The sequence below is a fragment of the Nycticebus coucang genome, chromosome 2 (assembly GCF_027406575.1).
Source record: "Nycticebus coucang isolate mNycCou1 chromosome 2, mNycCou1.pri, whole genome shotgun sequence".
NCBI lineage: Eukaryota > Metazoa > Chordata > Mammalia > Primates > Lorisidae > Nycticebus > Nycticebus coucang.
Window position 1 is genome coordinate 11,901,691 of NC_069781.1, and position 25,684 is coordinate 11,927,374.

At 40.3% G+C, this 25,684-nt stretch overlaps 1 protein-coding gene across 5 annotated transcripts in view; it reads right to left on the reverse strand.

Annotated features, from left to right (window-relative positions):
- Window positions 1–1,517: 1,517 nt before the first annotated feature.
- The window catches only part of GAPVD1 (GTPase activating protein and VPS9 domains 1), a 96,611-nt gene continuing 72,444 nt past the window's right edge, over window positions 1,518–25,684 (reverse strand). For 3 of the 5 annotated variants that reach the window (XM_053562479.1, XM_053562486.1, XM_053562507.1), the window contains 11 exons: window positions 24,548–24,635; window positions 23,514–23,594; window positions 18,622–18,744; window positions 16,022–16,151; window positions 13,418–13,527; window positions 12,936–13,095; window positions 10,051–10,238; window positions 8,707–8,920; window positions 5,005–5,077; window positions 3,634–3,831; window positions 1,518–2,246 (listed from right to left, as the gene is read on the reverse strand). In XM_053562479.1, coding sequence (XP_053418454.1) covers window positions 2,106–2,246; window positions 3,634–3,831; window positions 5,005–5,077; window positions 8,707–8,920; window positions 10,051–10,238; window positions 12,936–13,095; window positions 13,418–13,527; window positions 16,022–16,151; window positions 18,622–18,744; window positions 23,514–23,594; window positions 24,548–24,635 — 1,506 coding nt within the window. In that variant the 3' untranslated portion in view covers window positions 1,518–2,105. The remainder of the gene's footprint in view (window positions 2,247–3,633; window positions 3,832–5,004; window positions 5,078–8,706; window positions 8,921–10,050; window positions 10,239–12,935; window positions 13,096–13,417; window positions 13,528–16,021; window positions 16,152–18,621; window positions 18,745–23,513; window positions 23,595–24,547; window positions 24,636–25,684) is intronic. The other 2 variants (XM_053562498.1, XM_053562491.1) reach the window with 1 other exon arrangement.

Sequence of the window (25,684 nt, forward strand, 5' to 3'; positions counted from 1 at the left end):
AGAGATTTAGTGATTGTGGAGTAAAAAAAACTTGCTGATTTACAGTTAAATTCCATTAACAATGGATTCCAACTACTCAAAGTCTTCTGTTGATTTAACATTTACTGGAATCAAATACTGAAGTGAATGGATTCCTATCGAGGTCTTGGAAATTGTGTCATACCACTTGTCTTGTAATGTATTTATGAAGGGAATTGAGTTCTAATTCTAGACAAATTTGACAGTTATAGTCCATGAAAAATATGACTCTGTACACACATTTCTTGACCTAACATTCAAAAAGGACATCTCATAGAACTAGTTTAATTTTGATCTCTCCCTAGAAGGCAGAAGTCATATCCCATATTCCCCCTACAACCTATTTTCTATTTTAAAATAAGTCAAAGAGGAGAGTTGGAGACATGAAGAAAATCGTTTCTTTAGGCATTCTGAGACAGACTGTGGAAATAGGCAGCGAATAGCCTCTGTATTTAACAGCTCAAGGCTGTTCACCACAGTTCCCTAAAAAATGCCTAGACACGCTCTAACAACAATGGACTCACAAGTACAGGACTGAATTTGTTATAAAAGTAGCTCAACAAGTTTATGAAACATACAAAGTGAAACCAGCTTGTGCTTGAACCTTGAGTGTATCTCCTTGGCCACTTTTTAGGCACCAAAACCCATTCCTAATTGTCAATATACAATGCAAACAAGATTACTAAAACACAGACTTTTTTGAGAAGAGAGAAATAAAGGCACAGAAACCTGCCAAATATATGTTTTTCCCGTAAGAATAGTATGGTTGATTGAAATAGCTTATCACTAGTCAAACTTGTATCACTAGAGCAGACGATACAAATTAGTTTTTTTAAAAAAATCACATTCACTGAATTCCTGGTCTGTGCATTCAATGTGAATAATCATCAAAAATGTATTACAATTAAAGGTTTATAAGGAGGGTGGTGCCTGTGGCCCAGTGGGTAGGGCGCCCGCCTCATATACTGAGGATGGCGGGTTCAAACCTGACCCTGGCCAAACTGCAACCAAAAAATAGCCGGGTGTTGTGGCAGGCGCCTGTAGTCTCAGCTACTCGGGAGGCTGAGGCAAGACAATTGCCTAAGCCCAGGAGTTGGAGGTTGCTGTGAGCTGTGTGACGCCACGGTACCCTACCAAGGGTGATAAAGTGAGACTGTCTCTACCAAAAAAAAAAAAAAAAGGCTTATAAGGAGCTCTGTCTGGGGTTTCTACAGTATAGTATTTCAGATGAGAAGTACAATAACATAATAGATATCCACTGTTCATTTTATGTAATATGTGGTAATTTAAAAGTCTGCCTCTCTCATGCAGGCTCACAAACTTCCATGGTGAGATAGTGATACTTTACACTCCTCATCAAAGGCAGCCCTGTGCATCAAACTCCACATCTACAAAGTTCAACAAACTGTATTATACTTTAATAAATATTTCTGTATATTTTTTGATTTTTAATCTCAGCTTAATTTTGTCAAGGAAACCATTTCACAAGAGGGTACATGACAACCTATTATCAGCAATAGTCCTTGTTTATTAGAATCTGAAGATGTCCATATTACATCAAATATAAATATATATTATATTTACATTTCCTTCTTAGCTTTTCAATTTAGGTAAGTGTATTTATAGATAATGCCACTAATACACCACTATTATAATCCTCAGTGCAACCAATATTCCCCTTCCATTAGATGCATATTCATGTAAGATAAGACAGAATCTTAAAAGAGAGGTACTGTTCTTTTGTAAAATAAAAGGAAAGAATGGGTATTCATGAATAGAGGCCTAGGAATTTCTAAGAGATTCTGGTCTGTTTTTCATATTTAAAAATACCTGAAAAATGTGGTCCCTTTTTGAATTACTCTTATCTACTTGTGGACAATAAAATATGCAATTCAGAAAGCAAAGAGCCCAAAGAAAAGAGAACCTGCTTGTTAACTCATTAATCTGTTTAGTAAAGATCTGTTTTAAAATGTCTGAATGCTATACAATATTATACAAAAACAATCTTCAGCCTTCAAAGCAGCTGGTACATTTTCTTAGAGATCTGTTTGGCTAACAGTCTGCTGCCTGAGTGGCCTTGGTCTTGGTCACTTTCGGTCGTCAATGGTCTTAATGAATTCCACTGCTGCTGTGAATTGCATCCACCAATAGGACTCCTCTCCAGACAGACAGCTGGCATAGAAGCTACTGATATACTGAACAGTGGACAGCAAGCAGGGTGGATTTGCCTAGAAAAGTGAAAAATAACATTGTCAATTACTCCAAGGTACAGCTTTGCCAAAATCATTTAAGTGTTCATCAAATGTTTTTCTGTGAAAGAGATACCATTCCTTTGGAAAATAATCCCCATATTATATTTTTTGGACCAGGATATTAGAAAGGCAGGTTCCAGTCTTAGCTGAATTATCTAGAACTTTCTATCTGTGCAAGTCATTTAACCTCACTAGTCCCTATGGAGGCTGGACTAATCCAAGGATTCTAGAATGTTAAGTTTTCAAGGAAATCAATGCTATAGACACATTGAGTTATATCTGGTTAACTCTGAAGGATCAGCTGAGAAAAAAACTAAAAAAGATAATAAATATGTCCTCTGTTGCAAGAGGTAACGTAAAGTATCTATTTTTTCACCTTCACGTAGAGCAGTGGTTCTCAACCTGTAGGTCGCAACCCACAGGAACTGTATTAAAGGGCCGGGGCATTAGGAAGGTTGAGAACCACTGACGTATAGAGAAAAGACACTGGTCAAAATGGCTAGGAGGACAAGCTAAAAGCCCCTTTCCTTAAAAATAGCTTACACTGGGGGCGGCACCTGTGGCTCAAAGGAGTAGGGCGCCGGCCCCATATACCAGAGGTGGTGGGTTCAAAACTAGCCCTGGGTCAAAAACTGCAAACAAACAAACAAACAAAAAAACTAGCTTACACTGGCTCTCCATGAGGACTAGACAGATCACATGTAGAAGAGAGAAGAGCAGTGACCAAACCTATGGGTTTCTGTCCAGGCTGCAAAAATGAACAAACACTACTAATGAGATAGACAGCAATAACTAGGCTGACTGGAACACGTAAGTGATGAAGCCACTTAGTGGCTGTGTGCACCCAAACTGCACGGTTGCCCCCAAAATGTTCAAAATAAACCATTTAAATCATGGCATTTTAATTTTAAAGTCAAAGAACAAAAGGTGCCAGTACTTTGCACTACAATTAAAAAACAAAAGGCTAAAAGAGAGATGACTGGTAAATGTGGTGGTCTACATGACAAGTATTACTAAGAGTTCAGTGTGAGAGAATATGGAACAACAGAAAGAATCATCTATTACTCAGTCATTACATACTGAGCCCCGACCAAGAGTTCCTGGCACTGCTTTAAAGGGTGAAAATGTTCATCTAGGAATCTAGTCCTCCCATCCTTTCTTCTGAATATCCTAACTTCTGGAGAGAACAAATCTTTTTTTGTTTTTTTTTAACAGAACAAATCTTGACATTAGGCACTTTTTCTGGGTAACACAAAGCTTGAGACTTGGAAAAGAGCCAAGGTCTCTAACCTCAAGTGAAGCCCTATGCCACGCTCCTCAGAATGTCACACAACTCCTTAACTGATAGCAGTGAGGGGCCCACCTTTATCAATACAAACACCAACACGGGGACAAAGTCGTCTGCTCCGGGCACAGAGTCCTCATTGGCAAGGCTTAGGAGATTCATAATTGTAGAGCACATTCTTAGGATGCACTGCACTTTGTCCCGGGGGGTTTTGTAAGCACTTATTGTTCTGATCTCTGATTGTGCAGATGGCCACGGTGCTTCTCGAAGATAAACCTAGGTGAGACCATAGACAATGTACAGATTCTAAATCCAACAGCAACCTCAGCAATAACCACCCCACCCACCATGTCAGGAGGTAAAGCTAAGGTATCTGCTTTTCTCCTCTCTCCAGTAAAACCATATTGCAGCTCCTTCCCCCACTACCCATGATTAATACTTAACTTTTAAACTTTTACATAATAGAGCAACCCAGAAATCCATTAATTCCAAAGGGGTATGCAATTAACACAGAACCTACAACTCAAAATTTCGAACAATTATCTTTCTTAAATAGCTAAGGTGGAACTTGTCTACATTTAGTAGCTGACTCCAAAAGCATAAACACATTACTAAGAGTTGGCAATCTAAAAGTTAATACGTACCCTTATTGTAGTAGTTCTACAAATAATAAATTAAAGAAAATTTAAAATTTTATACTAAATAAGGTTCCATTAATGGAGGTTTTAACAAAAACTACCAGAAAGCTCAAAGCTCACTGAAAGTTTCCTATAATTTTCTAACAGATGTGTCAGAAAGGCAAAAACACTAGTATCAGTAACTACAGGTAAAAGGCACTGGGAGGTCACATTCAGATTCAATTATCTCTATGGAACAGTAAGTAGTGTCACCCTCTCTGGAGTGCTCCCAGCACCCTCTTCAAATGGGTCATTTCTGCAGAAACCCAACTATACGCTGGGTCATTACAAAAGTTTTGAGACAGACTTACGTTGGGGTCCATTATGTCACTTCCAACAGACACAGTTAACGGTGTCCTTTCTAATTCACCTGTACAAGTTTCAACTTGCTAAGCTTACCAGGTGTTGCTGGGAGGGCTTCATTTGTTTCGTCCATGCAGATTTTATGTTTCTTGATTTTTGTGTATTTTAAAACTTTCATAATGACCTATGTAGAAGCATGGAGGGAGACTGCTGCCTAGGAGAGGCAGGGCTGAGCAGAGAAGCCCTGCCTGTGCAGCCGGGGGCTTCAGAGAGGGGCTTCTCCCTATTACCTCACTCCTTCTCCATTACCGAGGTTCCCTTCTGTGCCAGGAAATTTTAACCCTGGAAGTATCTTCAGGAATTTCACAGTTAAACTAAATTATATCTAGCCTGCAAAAAGTAGTAACATTACATAGTACACCACACAGCATTTAGTTAATCTCACGTATACTGCATAAACATGCATTACCTCTGGAATCTGAAGAGCTCTGTGATTTGCAGTCACTACTTTGGACAATCTCTGGATATGTTCATGGAGAACCCTGAAACCCGCCCCCAAAAATACGTATGTAAATACACATGGCAGAAAATAAGGTTTATAGTCATACCGATGTTTTAAAAACATTTAAAATGTTTAACTTATTTCTAGAAATAGATGACAATCACAGTTGAAACTAACTCCTAGGTATAAGTACTCTTCCTTGTCAAAAAAGGCCCATAGTTAGGTTCTGCTTAGAAACGCTGAGTGGGCTCGGCACCCATAGCAGAGTGGTTACAGTGCCAGCCACATACACAGAGGCTGGAGGGTTTGAACTTGGCTCGGGCCAGCTAAACAACAATGAAAACTGCAATAAAAAATAGCTGGGCATTGTGGCTGGCACTTGTAGTCCCAACTACTTGGGAGACTGAGGCAAGAGAATCGCTTAAGCCCAAGAGTTGGAGGTTGCTGTGAGCTGTGATGCCATACTCTACAGAGGGTGACATAGTGAAACTCTGTCTCAAAAAAAAAGCTGGGAGAGTAGGGAAGTCCTACTTTCCTGGATGAGGACAGCATTCCACAGAAGAAAGGAGAACCCCTAGCCCAGAAGCTGCTGCGACACATTATTTAGTAAAGTGGAGGAAAAGGGAAGAAAAAGAAAAATAAGAGGGCGGCGCCTGTGGCTCAGCGGGTAGGGCGCCGGTCCCATATGCCAGAGGTGGCGGGTTCAAACCCAGCCCCGGCCAAATTAAAAAAAAAAAAAAAAAAAAAAAAAAGAAAAATAAGAGGTGGTAGAGATCAAGCCAGAAACCAAAGATCACAGATCTTACATGGAAAAGGGACTTTAGCATTCACCCAACCTTGAATTTTATAGATGAAGAGTTTAGGCTTAAAAGGTGAAGGATGTGCCTAAGGCCACTCAGGGGTCATTAGCAAGGCCTATACCCAGCTTCCTGATGCTAATGTTCTTTCCAAGAACTGTGTTAGCTCTCTCCATTGTACAAAACTTACAAAACTGCCATGGAGGGCGGCGCCTGTGGCTCAGTCAGTAAGGCGCCGGCCCCATATACCAAGGGTGGCAGGTTCAAACCCGGCCCCGGCCAAACTGCAACCACAAAATAGCTGGGCATTGTGGCGGGTGCCTGTAGTCCCAGCTACTTGGGAGGCTGAGGCAAGAGAATCACTTAAGCCCAGGAGTTGGAGGTTGCTGTGAGCTATGTAAGGCCACGGCACTCTACCGAGGGCCAGAAAGTGAGACTCTGTCTCTCCAAAAAAAAAAAAGTGCCATGGAGGAGTGAGTAGAACAATCAGCTTCAAGATTACGCTTTATAGTACAGTCTGAATAATATCCCCACTCTTTATCTCCTACGTCTGAAGCCAAAAACTGGTGCTCTGAAAACAAGCCCCATTTGGCATATTAAGTACAGAACCCTGAGATGGGCCAAAAGCCTCTCAGACTAAGAACAGGTGAAGGACACAGGTTGGAATGATCCTAATCCATTTCCCAGAGAAGTGAATTTCTTCAAATATATGTACAACATTTAAAAGTTTCTGTGAAAGAAAATCTTATATAAACCAATAACCCACCCTGAAATCCTATTACATGGGCCTCTGAGAGTGACTGCCACAGTAAGCCTCTGTCACTTTTGGAAAGCATGGTGACAACTTTAACAAGTCTGGAGCAGAAAAAGGGTTGTGAAAGCAGTGCTCAAGAAAATATAAAAAGAGAGCCAGGTGCAGTGGTTCATGCCAGCGGATTGCCTGAGCTCACAGGTTCGAGACTACCACGAGCAAGAGTGAGACCCTGTCTCTAAAAAATAGCTGGGTGTTGTGGCAGGCGCCTGTAGTAGCTACCTGGGAGGCTGAGGCAAGAGAATCATTTAAGTCCGAGAGTTTGAGGTTGCTGTAAGCTGTCACACTACAGCACTCTGCCAAGGGTACCAAAGTGAGACTCTTGTCTCAAAAAAAATTATATAATTTTTATGTATATACATATATTATGTACATTTATATATTATATATACATAAACATATATATTATGTATATATATGCACACACATACACACACACATATACACATATATATATAAAGAGGAAAAAAATAACAATGCCAAATCCTCCAGTCTGGGCAGTGCCTGTGGCTCAAGTGGCTAAGGCGCCAGCCACTTACACCTGAGCTGGCGGGTTCGAATCCAGCCCGGGCCCACCAAACAATAATGACGGCTGCAACCAAAAAATAGCTGGGCGTTGTGGCAGGAGCCTGTAGTCCCAGCTACTCAGGGGGCGGAGGCAGGAGAATCACTTGAGCCCAGGAGTTTGAGGTTGCTGTGAGCTGCGATGTCACAGCACTCTACCCAGGGCAACAGCTTGAGGCTCTGTCTTTAAAAAAAAAAAAAATCCCCCACAGTCTGACTACTCAAAGATAACCAATGTTACTAACCATTCCAGGTTTTTTTTTTTTTTGGGATTAATTTTTTTTCTACCCCAGACCAGGGTCTCATGCTGTCACCCAGGCTAGAGTTGCAGTGGCTCATCATAGCTCACAGTAACCTGGGCTTAAGAGTCCTCCCACCTCAGTCTCCAGAGTAGCTGGGACTATAGGCAGGCACCACCACACCTGGCTAAATTTCATTTTTGGTAGAGATGGCGGGGTCTGTTCTTGCTCAAGCTGGACTCAAACTCCTGTCATCCCAAAGTGGTAAGATTACAGGTGTGAGCTACCATGTTCATGTCTGTCTAGTTTTTTTTTTTGCAGTTTTTGGCCGGGGCTGGATTTGAACCCGCCACCTCCGGTATATGGAGCCAGTGCCCTACTCCTTGAGCCACAGGCACCGCCACGTCTGTCTAGTTTTTAAAACAGGTTTATTGAAATAAAACTCACATGTCATAGAATTCCAGGCACTTTTTGATATTCAAATACATAACTGCTCACTCCTAATTAATATGTAATGGGCATGTATATTAGAATTAAAGCACTGTGCATGCCAGACACTGTGACAGAGTGGTGAATAAAAATGTTATTTTCTACCCTGATGGAGGGAATAATCCAGTCAGGAAGAGAACATTTACCAAATGATTACATAAATCAGCAATCAAGAATAGGGGAGAATTTTGCCCCACAAGGGACATTTGGCAATGTGTGGAGATATTCTAGTTGTTGCAATTGGTGGGGTCCTTCTGGCATCTAGTGTATAGAGGCCAGGGATGCTGGTAAACATTATAAAAGCCCAAGACAGCCTTCCACATGAAAGAACAATCTGGCCTAAAAGGAGCACTGGGTTGAGAAATCATGATGAATAAATGTTCAATGGCAGCCATGTCAAGTAGTAAAGGTAGGCGCACATGACTGAGAGAGCCCTACTGGGGACACAGGCTGGTCAGGAGAGGTTTCCCCAGGGAAGTGATACTTGAGTCAAGATCTGAAGGGTAAGTAAGAGTTAATCACATGAAGGAAAGGAAGACTATCTGAGGCAGACTAAATGGCAGTGCTGTCCCAAAAGACCATACCAATTTATACTCCTTCCATCCTGACTGACGTACCCTGACACGGGGTATTAGCAAACGAGTGGAAAATGGTAACATTTCCCTTTACTATCAGACACTGAGTTACATGCACAGCTTGCCTAAAATATGGGGCTACCTGAAAGATTCCCACATAAACCAACATCGGGACTAAGCGCAGATGTACTCACTGGTCACGAAGTATGTCGCCATCCTGATTAGGGTAGAAAGCGAGCTTGAAAATCCGGTTCATCACACTTCGTTCAATGGCCAGCTGTGCATCCTGAAGCTGCTCTTCACTCGCATTTTGCCATATGACATCCTGGGCCATTGCACCATAAAGAAACTGCAGAAAATCTTCCACCTGAGCAGTTTTATCATCAGCTGCTGTGAGCTTCTGAAAGTCTCCAATGCAAAATAATAATTTGGTAAATAGTTTAATAAAACCTATCTGAATGATTTTAAAAAGGAAATTATAGAAATAATTTTCATCACTAGCTATGCAGACATCATGATCCTTTTTTTTTTTTTTTTTAGAGATAGAGTCTCATTTTATCGCCCTCGATAGAGTGCCGTCACATCACAGCTCACAGCAACCTCCAACTCCTGGGCTTAGGCGATTCTCTTGCCTCAGCCTCTTGAGTAGCTGGGACTACAGGCGCCCGCCACAACGCCCGGCTAAGACATCACGATCTTAAGCCAAAAGTGTGGGGGTATATTTTGTTTTAGGAGAATATATAGCCGAATCACTAAAACAAAGAAATATGTGATAAAACTTAAGTACAAAGGGGTTTGTTAAAAAAAAATACATGTTTGTTTTTAAAAAATTAGAAAACCACTGCAGAAGGCGCCTGTAGTTCCAGCTACTTGGGAGGCTGAGGCAAGAGAATCACTTAAGTCCAAGAGTTTGAAGTTGCTGTGAGCTGTGACGCCATGTCACTGTACCAAGGGTGACATAATAAGACTCCAATCTCAAAAAAAAAAAAAAAAAAAAATTAGAAAACTTGTGTGGATCCAAAAATTTACCAAATTCTCCAATTTTTAAAATAAACCATAGATAATCAATCCAGTTTGACATCAAAATTTATTATTTAATTTTTTTTTTTTTTGAGACAGAGTTTTACTTTATCACCTTCAGTACAGTGCCGTCACATCATAGCTCACAGCAACCTCAAACTCTTGGGCTCAAGTGATCCTTTCGCTTCAGCCTCTCAAGTAGGGACTACAGGCACCAGACACAACACCAGCCTATTTTTTAGAGACAGGGTCTCACTCTTGCTCAGGCTGGTCACAAACTCCTGAGCTCAAGCAACCCACCGCCTTAGCCTTCCAGAGTGGTAGGATTACAGGCATGAGCCACTGCACTTGGCCTGGTATCAAAGTTTAATTATTAGAAATCCATAAAATAACTGGGTATTTAAAGCATTCAGGTACTTGAACAAAATGGCAAAGAAAAAGCAAAACAAAACAAAATATCCAAATCTTCCCAGTAGCATACAGTTGAAGAGCTGCTTAATCTAAAGGTATTTAGTTACCTTGAATGAATTCCCTGATCTTCTTTTCTTTACTCTCAAGAAGTAACCTCACACAGACAGTGGTAAAGTATCGATTGGCCACCTCTTTGTCCCGTAAAACCCTTTGTAACAGTCTTTCCAGGTGAGCCTGTGTGGTCTGTAGTCCTTGTCGACAACGAGTGAGATAAGCAATATATGGGGCTCTTTTCCTAAAAAGAAAAAATATTTTGCAGGACATTGGGTCTATTCAGGGCATACTTTCTTTGAAGATTAAGGTTCTCACAAGGTTCCCAATCTTCTTTTTGTTTCTTCTTTCTTTTTTTGATAAAGGGTCTCACTCTATCACCCAGGCTGGGGTACAGTTGTGTGATCATAGCTCACTATAGCCTTGAACTCCTAGGCTCAAGCAATCACCATGTTCCATAAATTTTTTATTTTTATTTTTTTAGAAATGGGGATCTTGCTATGTTGTCCAGGCTAATCTCAAACTCCTGGCCTCAAGTGATCCTCCTGCGGCAGCCTCCCAAAATGTTGGGGACAAGCCCCAACCATGTTATAAGTTCCCTCTCAGTGGCTGAGACAACAGGATGAGGGAAATATGAAAAGTCAAGATACAAAGAGAAAGTTTTTTAAAGAGCAGCTGCGTTGAGGGACTAACCATCTCTGAGGAAGCGGGAGAGGAAAGACCATGGAACAGTCCCTTACTCTAGGCCAGCTCCATTTTTATTGCATATACCATTGTTTTAATCATCAACCTAATGGGGAAAGCTAACCCTTATGTCATGGTTCTTGCTAGGATTGAATTTTCTCTTTCCTTTTTTTTTCTCATTTTGTTTCCATCGGTAGAGTGCCATGGTGTTACAGCTCACAGCAACCTCCAGCTCTTGGGCTTAGGCTATTCTCTTGCCTTAGCCTCCTGAGTAGCTGGGACTACAGGCACCTGCCACAACGCCGGCTATTTTTTTGTTGCAGTTTGGCCAAGGTCAGGTTTGAACCCGCCACCCTTGTTATATGGGGCCAGTGCCCTACTCACTGAGCCACCTACTCACTGAGCCACAGGTGCCGCCCTGGGCTTGCATTTTTTAACCAAACTTTTTCTTTAACTAAATACATTAATTAGACTGATTTACCTTTTACTATTATTACTTTAAGTTATTTATGATCTTAAACAGCATGGGACAGGAAACACAGTCCAGGAGCAGGATGTCAAAACAGACCCAATTAGGACTGGCACTTCTTGACCATACGGAGGTGACAAAAGAAAGGATATATTTTTCTACTTATCTAGTCCTGAGAGAGACCCTTTCTCTCTGTAACTCCCCAAGAGCACTCACTCTCCCGCAAAATGAAGTCCTGCCCAGTCCAGAGCGAGGAAGCACCCTGGAGGAAGGGGGAAGTTCCAGCAAGATAGCTTCCTGGATTTTAAGGGCCAGGCTGATGGCAGTGCATTTTGCACCAGATTTTTGGGTTTGTCTGATCACTTCTCTCCATCTCTGTTCCCTTTTGCCCATTATCTGCAATCATTTTCTTAATTCAATTCCTAACCTACTTTCAACAAACAACTGAATATTGGTTTTAAGCTTATCAAATTATTACTAGCAATGCAAGCACATCAGAATGACTCTTAAGTACTCATATGTGCGTCTGCACCAAAGTGCTGAGATTATAAGATTACTGGCATGAGCCACCATGTACCCACAAGGTTCCCGATTTTAATTTCTTTTTTTTTTTTGTTGAGACAGGGTCTCACTCTATTGCCCAAGCTAGAGTTCCACGGCCTCGGCCTAGCTCACAGCAACCTCAAATTCCTGGGCTCAAGCAATCCTCCTGCTTCAGCCTCCCAAGTAGCTGGGACTCCAGGCATGTGCTACACATCTGGCTATTATTTTTCTATTTTTAGTAGAGACAGGGTCCTCCTTTTCTCAGGCTGGTCTCAAACACCTGACCTCAAACAACATTCCTACCTTGGCCTCCAAGAGTGCTAAGCCAAGTTTTCTTTAAAAAAAAAAAAAAACAACACAGATTTTTATTTTACAAATCGGGGGCTAATCATGCTGTCAGCTCAAGAAACAGATCCATTTGGCATATCTGTATCATCAATACTCAGATACCTAACTCACTAAATGTTACTTCTTAGTCCCCCTGTATAGTTGGTCTAATTTATACTGGAGAATAGCCTCCACTTTGGTAGGACCTCATAATAGAAAACTGACTGCTACTGAAGACGAAGAGGAGCAACAAAATAAAGTTTTCATTACTAGTTCATAAACATCCTCCACCAATTATCTGCTTTGAGACTAAATGTAACAACCATTAGAGAGCACTCATTCCCTAAGCCTTGAAACCCCCTTATTTACTAAGCATCTCAGTTAAATTCTTTTCTTCAACTATTGCAATGGATTGGCAGCACAAAAACCACAGCGATTCCAAAGGCTACTAATACTTCTCTACTCTAGAACAGACTTTATCACTTCTGAAAAAAGAAAAATGATATACTAGTTATCTTGGCTTCACAATATAAGCATACCTCTTTACCCGCTTTTGTGTAAAGCAGAAATAAACTGTACTGCTCTATTAAACTTGCTAATATATAACTACACTTCTACACTTTTAAACTAAATACCACGGTGCATCTTACAAGGATATATGTGAAACTTGGTAAACGGTCTGTGAAGCTAGTGAATGATGCCCCATGATTATATCAATGTACACAGCTAGGATTTAATAAAAAAATAAAATAATAAAATAAAATAAATACCCAAATGTGTTACTTAAAAATCTACATTTGGGTAAAAATGGCCAACCACTTTGTAGTAAGCCTATATCCATTTCTGAAATAGGGACCTAAAAGAAAACACTCACAGCCAAAAATTAGGTGTAAAAGTTGAACAGGCTGGGTATGTTACCTGTAGTCCTCAGCAATAGATGCCAGCAGTTTTCTACAAGTCCTATTATCAAAACGGCAAACACAACGCATTGTTTCTTGAAGTTGAGCCATTAAGTTCTTATCTTGTAAATTAATTGCTTCAGCTATTTGAACTTTTAAGAAGCATACAATTTCATTGTCTAAATAAAAAAATAAAAATTCTGTTATTACAGAGCAATTCTACGGGGCTTAATTATATAAGTTGTATGTAACCTTTCAGCATCTGGGATGTCAATTCTGCTTTATCATGTATCATTAGAACTAAGCTGTATTGCCACTCCTAATTAGAAAAAAAACTTTAATAAGCCATCAGTAATCAAAATGCCCTTAAGTGACACTAATACAAATGTATGAAGTTGAACCATATGGAACTGCTGTATAACTTAAACAGATGAATACCCACAATTCACATGGTTCAATCTATAAATACGAGAAAAAATAAACCATCCTGCGGCAACTCACCTTCTGGGTCTGTGTGGTCTGGTAATCCATTCCTTGTCGAATGGGTTAGCACTGGGAAGGCAACAGAATCCGCAGAGCAAAGAGCAAGTCTCAGTTTCTTTTTTGCATCTCTGAAGAACAAGTAGAAAAATACGCTAATTTCTTTATCCAGATAAGGTCACATTTTATGATTGCTTACAATATAAATTAACATTTTACTTCAGGCCTCAAACGTATCAAATGGTCTTTTTAAAAAAGGTAATTTTTAACTTATTGCACCCACTTAAAAAACAAAACAAAACAGTCTTTCTAGTCACCCAAGAAGCAAGGTTATCAAGGGCTCGGGCAAGCACTATACAGTGTCCATAAATTGCACACAAACTTTATGGCCCTCTGTATTATAAGGTTACCAAAATCAACCAAACAAATCCTTTTGACCTCGTACCACATGCTGAGTTCTACAACAGGCACTATGAGGAAAATCAGGAAAGTACATTATACCAGGGTGGGGGGACCACAGAAGTCATTTTAGAACCACCCAAATTTAGAATGCCCTCTACCACGTCTACTGAGAAATGCTGACTCTGCCACAAGACAAGCTCGCTACCTGACAAGAAGCCCTCTCTATTACTTGACTGCTTGAAAATGTATTCTGTTGAACCAAAATCTGCTTCCTCTTAACTTCTAACTATAGAACTACCTATTACCATCTGATGGTAGGACACTTTAAGTAAGATGTCACCCTCCCCAACAATGCAGCTCTTTAGACCAGGAGATACCATCAAGTTTCTTTTATCTGCTAGTGCCTATGGCCCTGTCTGGTTCTGTGAGGCATGGACCAGAACTTCTTGAGAATGTTCAGACCTGCCATCCAAAGAAGTCTAAAGTAGTAAAGTCAACTGATGAATTTAGCAAAATAGTTATGGTTAGAAATAAAAATTTTTTTCTGCCTCTCCCCCCAATTTTACTGTAGGAAAAAAAACTGAACTTCACAACATTGATAAATAAAATAATACACTATTTAAAGTCTGCTTTAAAATAACTTGGGAGGGATAAATATTAAAGAGAGAGGACGGGGTGCAGTAGATTCTGGTTGTAATCGTGGCATTCTGGGAGGCCGAGGTAGGTGGATTGCTTGAGCTCAGGACTCTGAAACCAGCCTAAGCAAGAGTAAGACCCTGTCTCTACTAAAAATGAAAAGCAAGCCAGGCGTAGTGGTACATGCCTATAGTCCCAGCTACTCAGGAGGCTGAGGCAAGAGGACAACCTAAGCCCAAGAGAATCTGAGGTTGCTGTGAGCTATGAAAAAAAAGCTAAGAGAGACAGAGAACTTTCTAAGCCCGCTAAGAGATAACGATACCTTAAAAGTGATGCTCCTTGTCTGAGGGAAACAGAAGTCCTTGTCAAACAAAGGCAAAATTGGCGTGGCGCCTGTGGCTCAATGAGTAGGGTGCCGGCCCCATATACTGAGGGTGGTGGGTTCAAACCCAGCCCCGGCCAAACTGCAACAAAAACAACAACACCACCAAAAAAATAATAATGCATCGGGCGGCGCCTGTGGCTCAGTCGGTAAGGTGCCGGCCCCATATACCGAGGGTGGTGGGTTCAAACCCGGCCCCGGCCAAACTGCAACCAAAAAAATAGCCGGGCGTTGTGGCGGGCGCCTGTAGTCCCAGCTACTCGGGAGGCTGAGGCAAGAGAATCGCCTAAGCCCAGGAGTTGGAGGTTGCTGTGAGCTGTGTGAGGCCACGGCACTCTACTGAGGGCCATAAAGTAAGACTCTGTCTCTACAAAAAAAAAAAAAAACACAAAGGCAAAATTTTAGGATCTTGAAGTCATGTTCTTTCCAAAGCACCATTTAAAAAGAGAAAGAGGCTAGGCATAGTGACTCACAATGATAATCCTAGCACTGTGGGAGGCCAAGGCAAGAGATCACTCAAGATCAAGAATTCAAGACCAGCCCAAGCAACATAGCAAGACCCCCTCCTTCTCTACAAAAAATTTAAAAATTAGCTGGATTTGCCTCACAGAACCAGATGTACACCCGCAATAGTCCCAGCTACTCAGGAGATTGAGGCAGGAGGACCACTGGAGCCCAGGAATTTGAGATTACAGTGAGCTGTGATTATGCTACTGGCTACTGTCCTCATGCCTGAGAAAGGAAGATCCTATCTCCAAAAAAGAAACAGAAAGACCTGACCAGAGGATGAGGAGATGAGAAGGACAACATATAGAGAGGGCTTCAATGGCTGTGCTGGGGACAGTGGGCTATCCAACACCCTACAGCTTATCCCAACTCCTAACTATCCCTGTCCTCCCCTGACATTTCTCATGTGGGCTGGCAGCTCTGCATGAGCAGGAACACTACAACCTATTTCATTTCAATTACTCATGTAGCTCCTGTTGCATATGAGTTGTTCTTAATCCCTGAATTAAATAAAGCTTTTCATATATTATATCCCCAACTGAAGCAAAGTCTTCTCAGTGAACAGCATTTCATTCTTTTCTCTCTGCTTTATACATTTATTAATTATTAAGTGCCTCTACGAATCGCTTGACTTCAAGTGAACGCAATGGTGATGAAAAGTCCACACCCACAAGTCTGAAATCCTATAGAAGAAATACCTATAAGAGAAAGCTGAGTCCTGAGGGTGGGCTGCTTGGCTTGCAGAGTCGGGAAGATCATCAGCTGAGATGTTCTGGAGCGTTTCGTCACGAGGAGAATCGTGTGCACTTTCACCATCACCCATAACCTCTAAACAAAACCCACCCACCCCAGAAAAGGATAATCAGGTTAATTTGCAATAGTATGGCAGTAGCTGGTATTCAGAGCAACTCAACCATAAATTAGAATTGGCTTACAATAAGAGTTCTTTGGAAAAAAACAAGAAAAAACTTCAAACAATTAAGTTATCAACAGCAACAATAATGTAATTACTATTACTGTAAGACAGTAGTAGTAGAGAATTGATTTTACCTCTTTTCCCAATCCTAATAGAAAACAATGAATGCCTGTATTAACTTAATGAAAGTTAATATTTTGTAACCAGAATCACTGAACCATAAAACTAAGAAGTCTAAAAAATCATTTTATATAATACTGACATTTTACAGGCATGGACTCCTCCCTGGTCAGAAAATGGCTTGCTCTTTTCTGGGCCAAGGGCACAGGTATCCTGCTTCTCCCCACTGGAACTGTTCTCATTACACCCAAAATGGTGAGGGAACCAACTCACAAAGCAAGGTCAGATGTGTGGTTCCCACAGTTGTTTTTATGTTTTAAAACAATCAATTAAGAACAGACAATACATACATGTGTACAATCAAAAGGAATAAAAAATCCTTGAATGTAAAAAACATACTGTGCTTACGTTGGAAAGCAACCTTATTTCTTAGAAGGTATTTTCAAATGCTTCAAGAAAAAAAATATGGAGAGAAGAGATACAGTAAAATATTAACAATTTATAAGTCTAAGTATGTGAACCTTCATTGTAGTATTCATTCAACTTTCTGTTATTTTAAACTTTTTTTTTTTTTTGAGACACAGTCTCACTCTCTCTTCCTGGGTAGAGTGCCATGGCATCACAGCTCACAGCAACCTCAAACTCTTGGTCTTGACCAATCCTCTTGCCTCCTGAGTAGGTGTGACTACAGGCGCCCACCACAAAGCCCAGCTAGTTTTTTCCATTTTTAGTAGAGATGAGGTCTCAATTTTGCTCAGGCTGGTCTTAAACTTGTGAGCTCAAGCAACCTACCAGCCTTGGCTTCCCAGCGTGCTAGGATTACAGGCATGAGCCACTGTGCTCAGCTTATTATTTATAAACTTTTCAAAATAAAGTGTGAGCCAAGGATTGCCTGAGCACACAGGTTCAAGACCCTCCTGAGCAAAAGCGAGACCCTTGTCTCTACTAAAAATAGAAAAACTGAGGCAAGAGGATCACTTGACCCAAGACTTAGAGATTGTTGTGAGCTATGATGCCACAGCACTCTACCCAGGGTGACAAAGTGAGACTCTATTTCAAAAAGAATGAAAAAATACCAATATAAAGTGTGAGAAGTTCTTCTCTCCCCTGGCAACCCCTCTCAGGCTCCCCAGGAATCCTCCTCAGAGCCAACTCACATTATCACTTTGTTGGAGATTCTTCCAGAAGATACTCTATGCACATACAAACAAAAATCTGTGGTAAACTATTTATGCTTTTATACACTTTTCTTTTCCATTAATTTATCTTGAAGAATGTACCATGTTTTTCTGGCAGCTATTCAGTATTCCACTATAAGAAAAACAGAGTCCTTGGGTGCAGTGTCTCATGTCTATAATCCCAGCACTCTGGGAGACCGAGGGGGTTGGATTGCCTGAGCAGGCAGGTTTGAGACCAGCCTAAGCAAGACACCCTGTCTCTAAAAATAGTGGGGTGTTATGGTGGGTGCCTATAGTCCCAGCTACCTGGGAGGCTGAGGCAAGAGAATCACTTGAGCCCAAGAGTCTGAGGTTGCCATGAGCTGTATCACCACAGCACTCTACCAAGGGCGACAAAGAATCTGTCTCAAAAAAAAAAGAAAAGAAAGAAAGAAAGACAAGGAAAAAAAAGAATGCTTTAAAACATTAAGTACCAAGCAACAATGGATAACCTCTGCTCCACAGCTATACTAAAAATGTACAACCAAATAAAATTAACAGGAAAAATCTCTTCCCATTAAAGCATGCCCCAATTCCTTCTGGGCCAGTCACCCCAGACTCAGAGGATAACAACTCTAAGGCATTTGAACACCAGGGTTACCTACACTCAGAGGAAGAGTGGAGAGAGATATCAATGTAATATGATTCAGTTACAAAGTCTATAATTTCTGAGGTAGTAAAATGGTTCCCCTAGCTATTCTTTTTTTTCTTTTGAGACAGAGTCTCACTTTGTCATCCTCGGTAGGGTGCCATGGCATCATAGCTCACAGCAACCTCAAATTCTCGGGCTAAAGAGATCCTCTTGCCTCAGCCTCCCATAGCTGGGACTACAGGCACCCACAACAACACCTGGCTATTTTTTTGTTTTGTTTTAGCAAGCCCAGGCTGGGTTCGAACCCACTAGCTCCGGTGCATGTGTCTAGCACTGTAACCACTGAGCAACAGCACTCAGCCCTATGCTTTATTTTAAAGGCTATTTGAATTCAGATTACCATTATCACTGTGATCTAAAAGTTACTATTCAAATCTTTATGGTGATTATCACCTGCACTTTCATAGTTTGCCATTGCACCTTCACTGGGGCTGGTCCGTTTAATGGCGTTCCTATATTTGTCCAGAATGTCCTCGGCAACCTGGGCTTGTGCAGTGATTCTAGGGCTGGGATCATCTGCAGGGAAAGGAGGGTGAGAATTAGCTTCTTTGGTTAGTATCAACTCTGATGTTAGTATGACACCAGTAGCATAATCCCAAAGGCGGATTAGGAGGTAAGACTTAAAAAGAGCACATATCTCAAAGTTAAGAGGCACCATGCAACTGCCTACTCATCCCATTCCTAAGTCAGGCCTGCCAAAACAGGAAAATTGGGAGGAGTAGCTCCACTTTCTCATCATCACCAGAACTATGCATGACAGTGTCAAAGTTCAGTGCAGACTGAATGGATGACGGATTTCTAAGGTGCTTATACTCAAATCACTGTTATTAGCAATTCATGCTAAGAGAACTCCCAACAATGCATTTTTATACGCAGACTTCATTTATTCAGACATTTCCATGCTGGAGGGAAAAAAGAACTATTCAAACTTAGATTTAAACCTTTTTAAATAATTAAAAATATCTATCTCCATTCTTTCATCATAATTTCTTTCTACACCACATTTGAAAACTACAGATATTCATTCATATTCTATCTCACCATGACAATGCAGCTGTTGGAATAGAACATTTTGTGCACGCAATGGTGTCAGAGCACTCCTAGAGAATCTAGACATTCTTGGGGAGTGCTGGAATTATACCTGGGATGCACAAAGAAAAAGCTTATCACAATCACAAATGCAAGTACTGTTTACTGACAGGACCGTTATCCCATCAACAAAATCAGCACATCAAAAATGTTATTCTAGAGTCTAAAACGGTAGTCATTAATTAATTGAGTTGTTAACTAAAGCAAAGAACTTCTATAGAGCTACAGGACAAAATAAAGTTCCATAATGAAACACAAAGGCTGGGATAGATCTAGGCCAAGCAGATAACCATAAATGTCCACATTCTGGTAGAATCCCATTTAAGGGGAAAAAAAGCAAAACTAAAAACATACCAAAATCACTAGATTATATATGTACCTGTGTGTATGCTGTGTTCACAGCAGCTAATAACAGCAACTAACATTTATTGAGCACTTAACCACATGCCAGGATCTGTGTGCTAAGGACCTTATGTAGACTGTCTCAACTAATCATGTGACAGGGCTACCATAGATAACTCCATCTTTTGGAAGAGGAAATCAAGGCATACAGAAATTAAGCAGCTTGCTCACAGGCTCTTCTGTTCTTTCTATGAGACAAATATCTGCTATTTGTATGTCCATAAAACCGTAGTAAACCACAGTTGACCCGCGAACAGCATGGGTTTGAACTGTACACAGCTTTGCTTATACATAGATTTTTTTCAGCCCAACACATATCAAAAACACTGTATTCACTGACATGCAAAACCTGAGTATGCAGAGGGCTGAGTTCCACGGGGCCAACTGCAGGACTAGAGTATGCAGGGCTCTAGGAATACCTAGGGGTGAGGGGAGGGACTATCCTGGAACCAATGCCCCATGTATACCAAGGAATAACTATATAAAAAGAGTAATTTAGTATTTCTACTATGATCACATTTGAATTCATGACAAGACATTCCTAATAAAATCTGATCATTTTCAAAATGTACACTGGTCCTTTATGGTTACAGAATCTTATTTTGGGAGAACTTTTTGTTTAATGCTTCCAAGTGCTAGCTAAACATAATGAGAGCCATAATATTATTTATAACCTTTATTTCTGGTGATTCTTAAAAGCTTTATCCCAGGGGCTCAACACCTGTAACTCAGCGGCTAGGGCACCAGCCACATACAATGGAGCTGGCAGGTTCAAATCCAGCCTGGGCCTGCCAAACAACAATGATAACTACAACCAAAAAATAGCCGGGCATTATGGTGGATGCCGCTAGTCCCAACTGCTTGGGAGGCTGAGGCAAGAGAATCAGTTAAGCCCAAAAGTTTGAGGTTGCTGGGAGATATGATGCCACAGCACTCTACTCAGGGCGATAACTTGAGACTCTGTCTCAAAAAAAAAAGTTTTATCCCAGGAAAACAATTAAACCAAAAATGCTATACATATTACAAAGCTGTGAGCACAGGTAGCGCCTGTGGCTCAGTGAGTAGGGTGCCAGCCCCATATATGGAGGATGGCAGGTTTGAACCCAGCCCCAGCCAAACTGCAATAAAAGAACATTGTGGCGGGCGCCTGTAGTCCCAGCTACTTGGGAGGCTGAGGCAAAAGAATCGCCTAAGCCCAAGAGCTGGAGGTTGTTGTGAACTGTGATGCCACAGCACTCTACCGAAGGGGGACAAAGTGAGACTCTGTCTCTAAAAAACAAAACAAAACAAAACAAAGAAAAACAAAGCTGTGAGCACTGTTTTTATAATAAAAAATTAGAAACAATTTAAATATCCAATAGTAAGAGAACATTTACACTATAGTAAAATCATACAATAGATTATTTTGTAAACAATAAAAATGATTTAAAAGCCCAACTCTATCTAATAGAAATGAGGAGAGGTTTTTTTTATTATTATTAGTTTTTTTTGGAGACAGACTCTCACTTTGTCACTCTAGGTAGAGTGCCGGGGCGTCATAGCTCACAGCAACCTCCAGATCTTGGGCTTAGGTGATTCTCTTGCCTCAGCCTCCCGAGTAGCTGGGACTACAGGCACCTGCCACAACACCTGGCTATTTTTTGTTGCAGTTTGGTCAGGCAGGGTTCGAACCCACCACCCTCAATATATGGGGCTGGCGCCCTACTAAATGAACCACAGGCACTGCCTGAGGAGAGATTTTATAAAATAACTTGAGGTTAAAAAAAAAGACTACAAAGTGAAATGCATAATATAATTCAATCAAGGAAAAAATGTACAAATACGGAAAGAGATTGGGAGAGAACATGAAAAAAATAGGAAAGCAGTATTACGGGCTGACCATTAAGAAATTACTTAGGCCAGGTGCGGTGGCTCATGCATGTAATCCCAGCACTTGGGAGGCCGAGGCAGGTGGACTGCCTGAACTCACAGGTTTGAGACCAGCCTGAGCCACAGCAAGACCTCATCTCTAAAAAATAGCCTGGCGTTGTGGTGGGCACCTGTAATCCCAGCTACTCGGGAGGCTGAGGCAAGAGAATCACTTGCGCCCAACAGCTGAGGTTGCTGTGAGCTGTGATGCCACAGCACTCTGTCAAGGGTGACAAAATGAGATTGCCTCAAAAAAATTTTTTCCTTTCATATCATTTAAAAATTTATTTAATAATAACTTTTCAGTTCATTAATTAGGACTGAGTAGAAATTTCTGGAAAGTAGGGAAGCTAAATTGATTAAATCACAGTGAAAGAAAATGAGTTACTTTAGGAAAAAAACTTAATGACTTAACTACTACTTAGCTCTAGTCCCAGCACCAAGAAACAACAGAAATATACTGTTCCAAGATACAAGGAGAAAACATAACCTCCCCAAGTTATTAATTCAACATTTTAAAACCATGAGACTTCATTAAAAGTAATTCGCTTTGTAAACACTGGTGTTCTTCTAACATTAGAAACGTGGTAAGGATACAGAACTATCTTTCCTCAAGGACAATGTCATTCTAACTTTTACCAATTAGAGTAGAAGGCCCTGATGAATAGAGGTCATGTGTGATTTGACTTAATATCTGTAACACTTAGCACAGGCCTGGCATGAGTCAGATGGTCAACAAATATTGGCTGATTAGATAGCACAGACCTGGCTGCTCTCACCAGGGAACCATGGCCTGTGAGCACTGCTGTTCAAAACCTTTTATTCCAAGGAAGTTACCATATCAAATAAGTCAAGAATATATATGCTAAGACATGGAACTACACATAAATATATATTTATATGTTTAAATGTAATATAAATATATATTTAACTAGACATTAAAATCATAGGCATTAAAATGAGATTCTACCTATACTATGCTGAACTCTTGGAGGAGGATGTTCTTTTGAAATCTACCCCACTTTTTGATCAAAAAAAACGTTCATTCATTTAGTAGGATAGTAAGATAACATAATTTATCATCAGGATAAGAGAAAAAGAGGAGAGGTGAGAAATGAACTTCCCTTTAAACACTCCATAGTCATTAGGAAACAATACACAGCTATCAAACCCAAGGTTGTGTCATTAACACTACCTCTTAAACTCTTTTAGGGTGTTCCTTCAAAATGTGCCCAGAAAGAAGCTGCAGAAATACAAATGCTGAATAAGGTAAGAACTCCACCCCTAGTTTTATTTTCCATGAGTCAGACAGCAATGTTAAAATGGTTCAAGCTGTAAAAAATCAGTAAAGTTTTAAAAACTTAATATAATAGTTGGCATTTATGATATCATTTGAACACTTTATCAAAAAAAGGAAGCATTAGGTAAAACAGAATTTGTGATCCTAAATAATCAAGAACAAACTATAGATGAAAATAAATTTCGAATTCTACAATTAATATTAAAGAAAACTATTCAATGGTCCAAAGATATAGCATGCACAGCACTAAAGCCGTCACCACACTTTTCTAAAAGGCACTGTGTGTCATCATCCCACTAGATGTCGAGTTGCAGGGTACGCCTAGAGGCTCAGCATCAGGGGCCTCATCATAAATGGAAGTTATGACAATGAGGATGATGATGGTGGTAGCAGTCTGCAGGAAGAGCACACTGAGATTCACTGTGGCTGCCAACTGGAAACCACAGAGCTCTGAAGAACATACTCCCCACTATACACACACAGACACACTCTTCTAAAAAGGCAACGCTTATGGCACCCAAGAAAAAGTGTTATGAAATATGTGCTCTGGGAATGAAGGAGCCAGGAAGTCCATGGGTCTACAAACCTGTGAGTGTTGAGAATCTGTCAGGCCCCAGATCATCTTTGTCTTTTTCTTGTTTTTCTTTCTTTCTAAATGGTATAGGAGCTGGAAATTAAATAAAGTCAGTAGTGTGACATATAAAATACTGCACTACTTGGAAGTTAACTGGTGTGCCAACATTTCTAAGTGAAAGGAAGTTGAAAAGTTTAAAAGCTAAGAAATCCCAAGTGCCAACTGATAATCGTTCTTAAAATAGCATTGAAGTTTCTTAAAAGGAGCTCTCAGAATCTGCTTTGGAGTCATCTGCTATAGGAAGAATGATTTAATAGGAATCCATCAGAAACTAAATCAAAACCACTGCTTCTTAACCTCTGCTCAAAGACAACACATTGAAAACTCCTAGCCTCATCTCTCCTCCTCCTCAAGTGGGCTGGAGTATGGCATGAAAGCAGGTCTCCTCAGTTCCTGAGTGCCACAGTGCTGAGATGAGGCCTTTCGATGAAGTCCCCAGCTTTACTCCTGGATGATCTTTCCTTTCAGGAAGAAAGGCTTTTGCCAACCCAAATGATGCTAGGCTATTCACCAAAAAAGCAAACAATTTCATACAATTACCTTCCAAAATAAACACTAATATTTAGGGTATAAACGTTCTCAAAGAATATAGACACAAAAAGCTTAAATTTATTACAGGACATTAACAATTCAGGGGGAATGTTTAATTACCAATAGCATCCCATTTTCCTGCAATCATTAATAGCAATACATATGTCAAAAGTCCTATGGTTAACTTCAACAGTATATGATATTTAAACAACAATCGACCAGCATGATTTCCATTTATGAAATCACTACCTCTTCCTGCAAAGAACAAAAACATTACTAAAGCTCTGCCTCAACATTTATGTGAGTGAAACCATTTCTACATCCTCAAAAACAACTAGAAATTTAGGCCCAGCAAGTCTCACCGAAGAGCTGACATACTGGCTCTCTGAAAGAGATTTTAGGGCTTTGCTTCTTGTTGCTAATAATTACAGCATTCTAATGTTTTGTAAAATTACCTTTAGGCATGGCAGAAACAAAACGTTTTCTCCACCAAGGTCTGTTCCTGTCTGATTTCTCATCATCGCTATCTTTGCGTTCTTCAGTCTGTAGAAAAAGTTGGATGCTTTATTTGGAGTTTGGCAGCAGGATAAATTACTATGAAAAGGATTTTGGAAGTCTGTGAAATACAAAAACCAGTCTTGTTTACCTTAAAACAAAACTGTTCTTATTGCCATGTAGGCAACTGTTGGAACATGGAAGTGTACCTTTTAAGCACAGGACTGTTACCCGCTTGAGGGCAAGCACTACCTAATTACATTAGTAAGCCAAAGCTAAATACAGAGACTGGCATACAGTAAGCACTCAATAAGTACTTACAGAATAAGTAAATGCAATGCAAATAAACTCTAGAGGGGCAGTACAGATGTTAGTAGTAGTATTAATAATAAAGCCGAGTGTGTACTATATGCCAAATACTGAGCATAAGGAGATGTGTTATCTCATTTCATCCTCACAGAAGCCTTAGGAGATAGTTCCTATTATTAAGCCCTTCGTATAGATGAGAAATATGAAACTAAAACAAGTTATCTCTCATCTTCCTCAAAGTTACACAGCCTATATATGGGACAGTTGAGACTTAGATCATTTCTTGATCACCAGTTATACTGAGTTATCATTAAGACATGTCAAAAGGCAGAGACTGTAATTCTCTTATCAGCCCATCAAATGACCATGGACAAATCACTTAATTTCCATTTCTTCATCTATAAAACTGGGACTAAAAATATCCTCTGTAAGGGCATCCATGTGAATGAGGTATCTGAACCTCAGAAAAGTGATGAGGTCATCTGTGCTAGGGAGGAGCTGGGAATGGGGATAAGAAATTGATTACAAACAGGGGGACCGATCAAATAAGTTCGTATACAAAGAATAGTGAAAGCAGATTTCTCACTGTTAGAGAAGGGAGTTACAAATATGGAAAGGAAGAAAGATGAAACAAATTCTATTGTTTCTGGACTAGAACTGAAAGTATTAGCATGAGCTCAGGATTTTCTCTATTTATATAAAGAGAGATATACAAATAAATGCACTGGTAAATGTGTGTGTATACACACACACACACATACACACACACACATTCCCTGAAAAGTCGT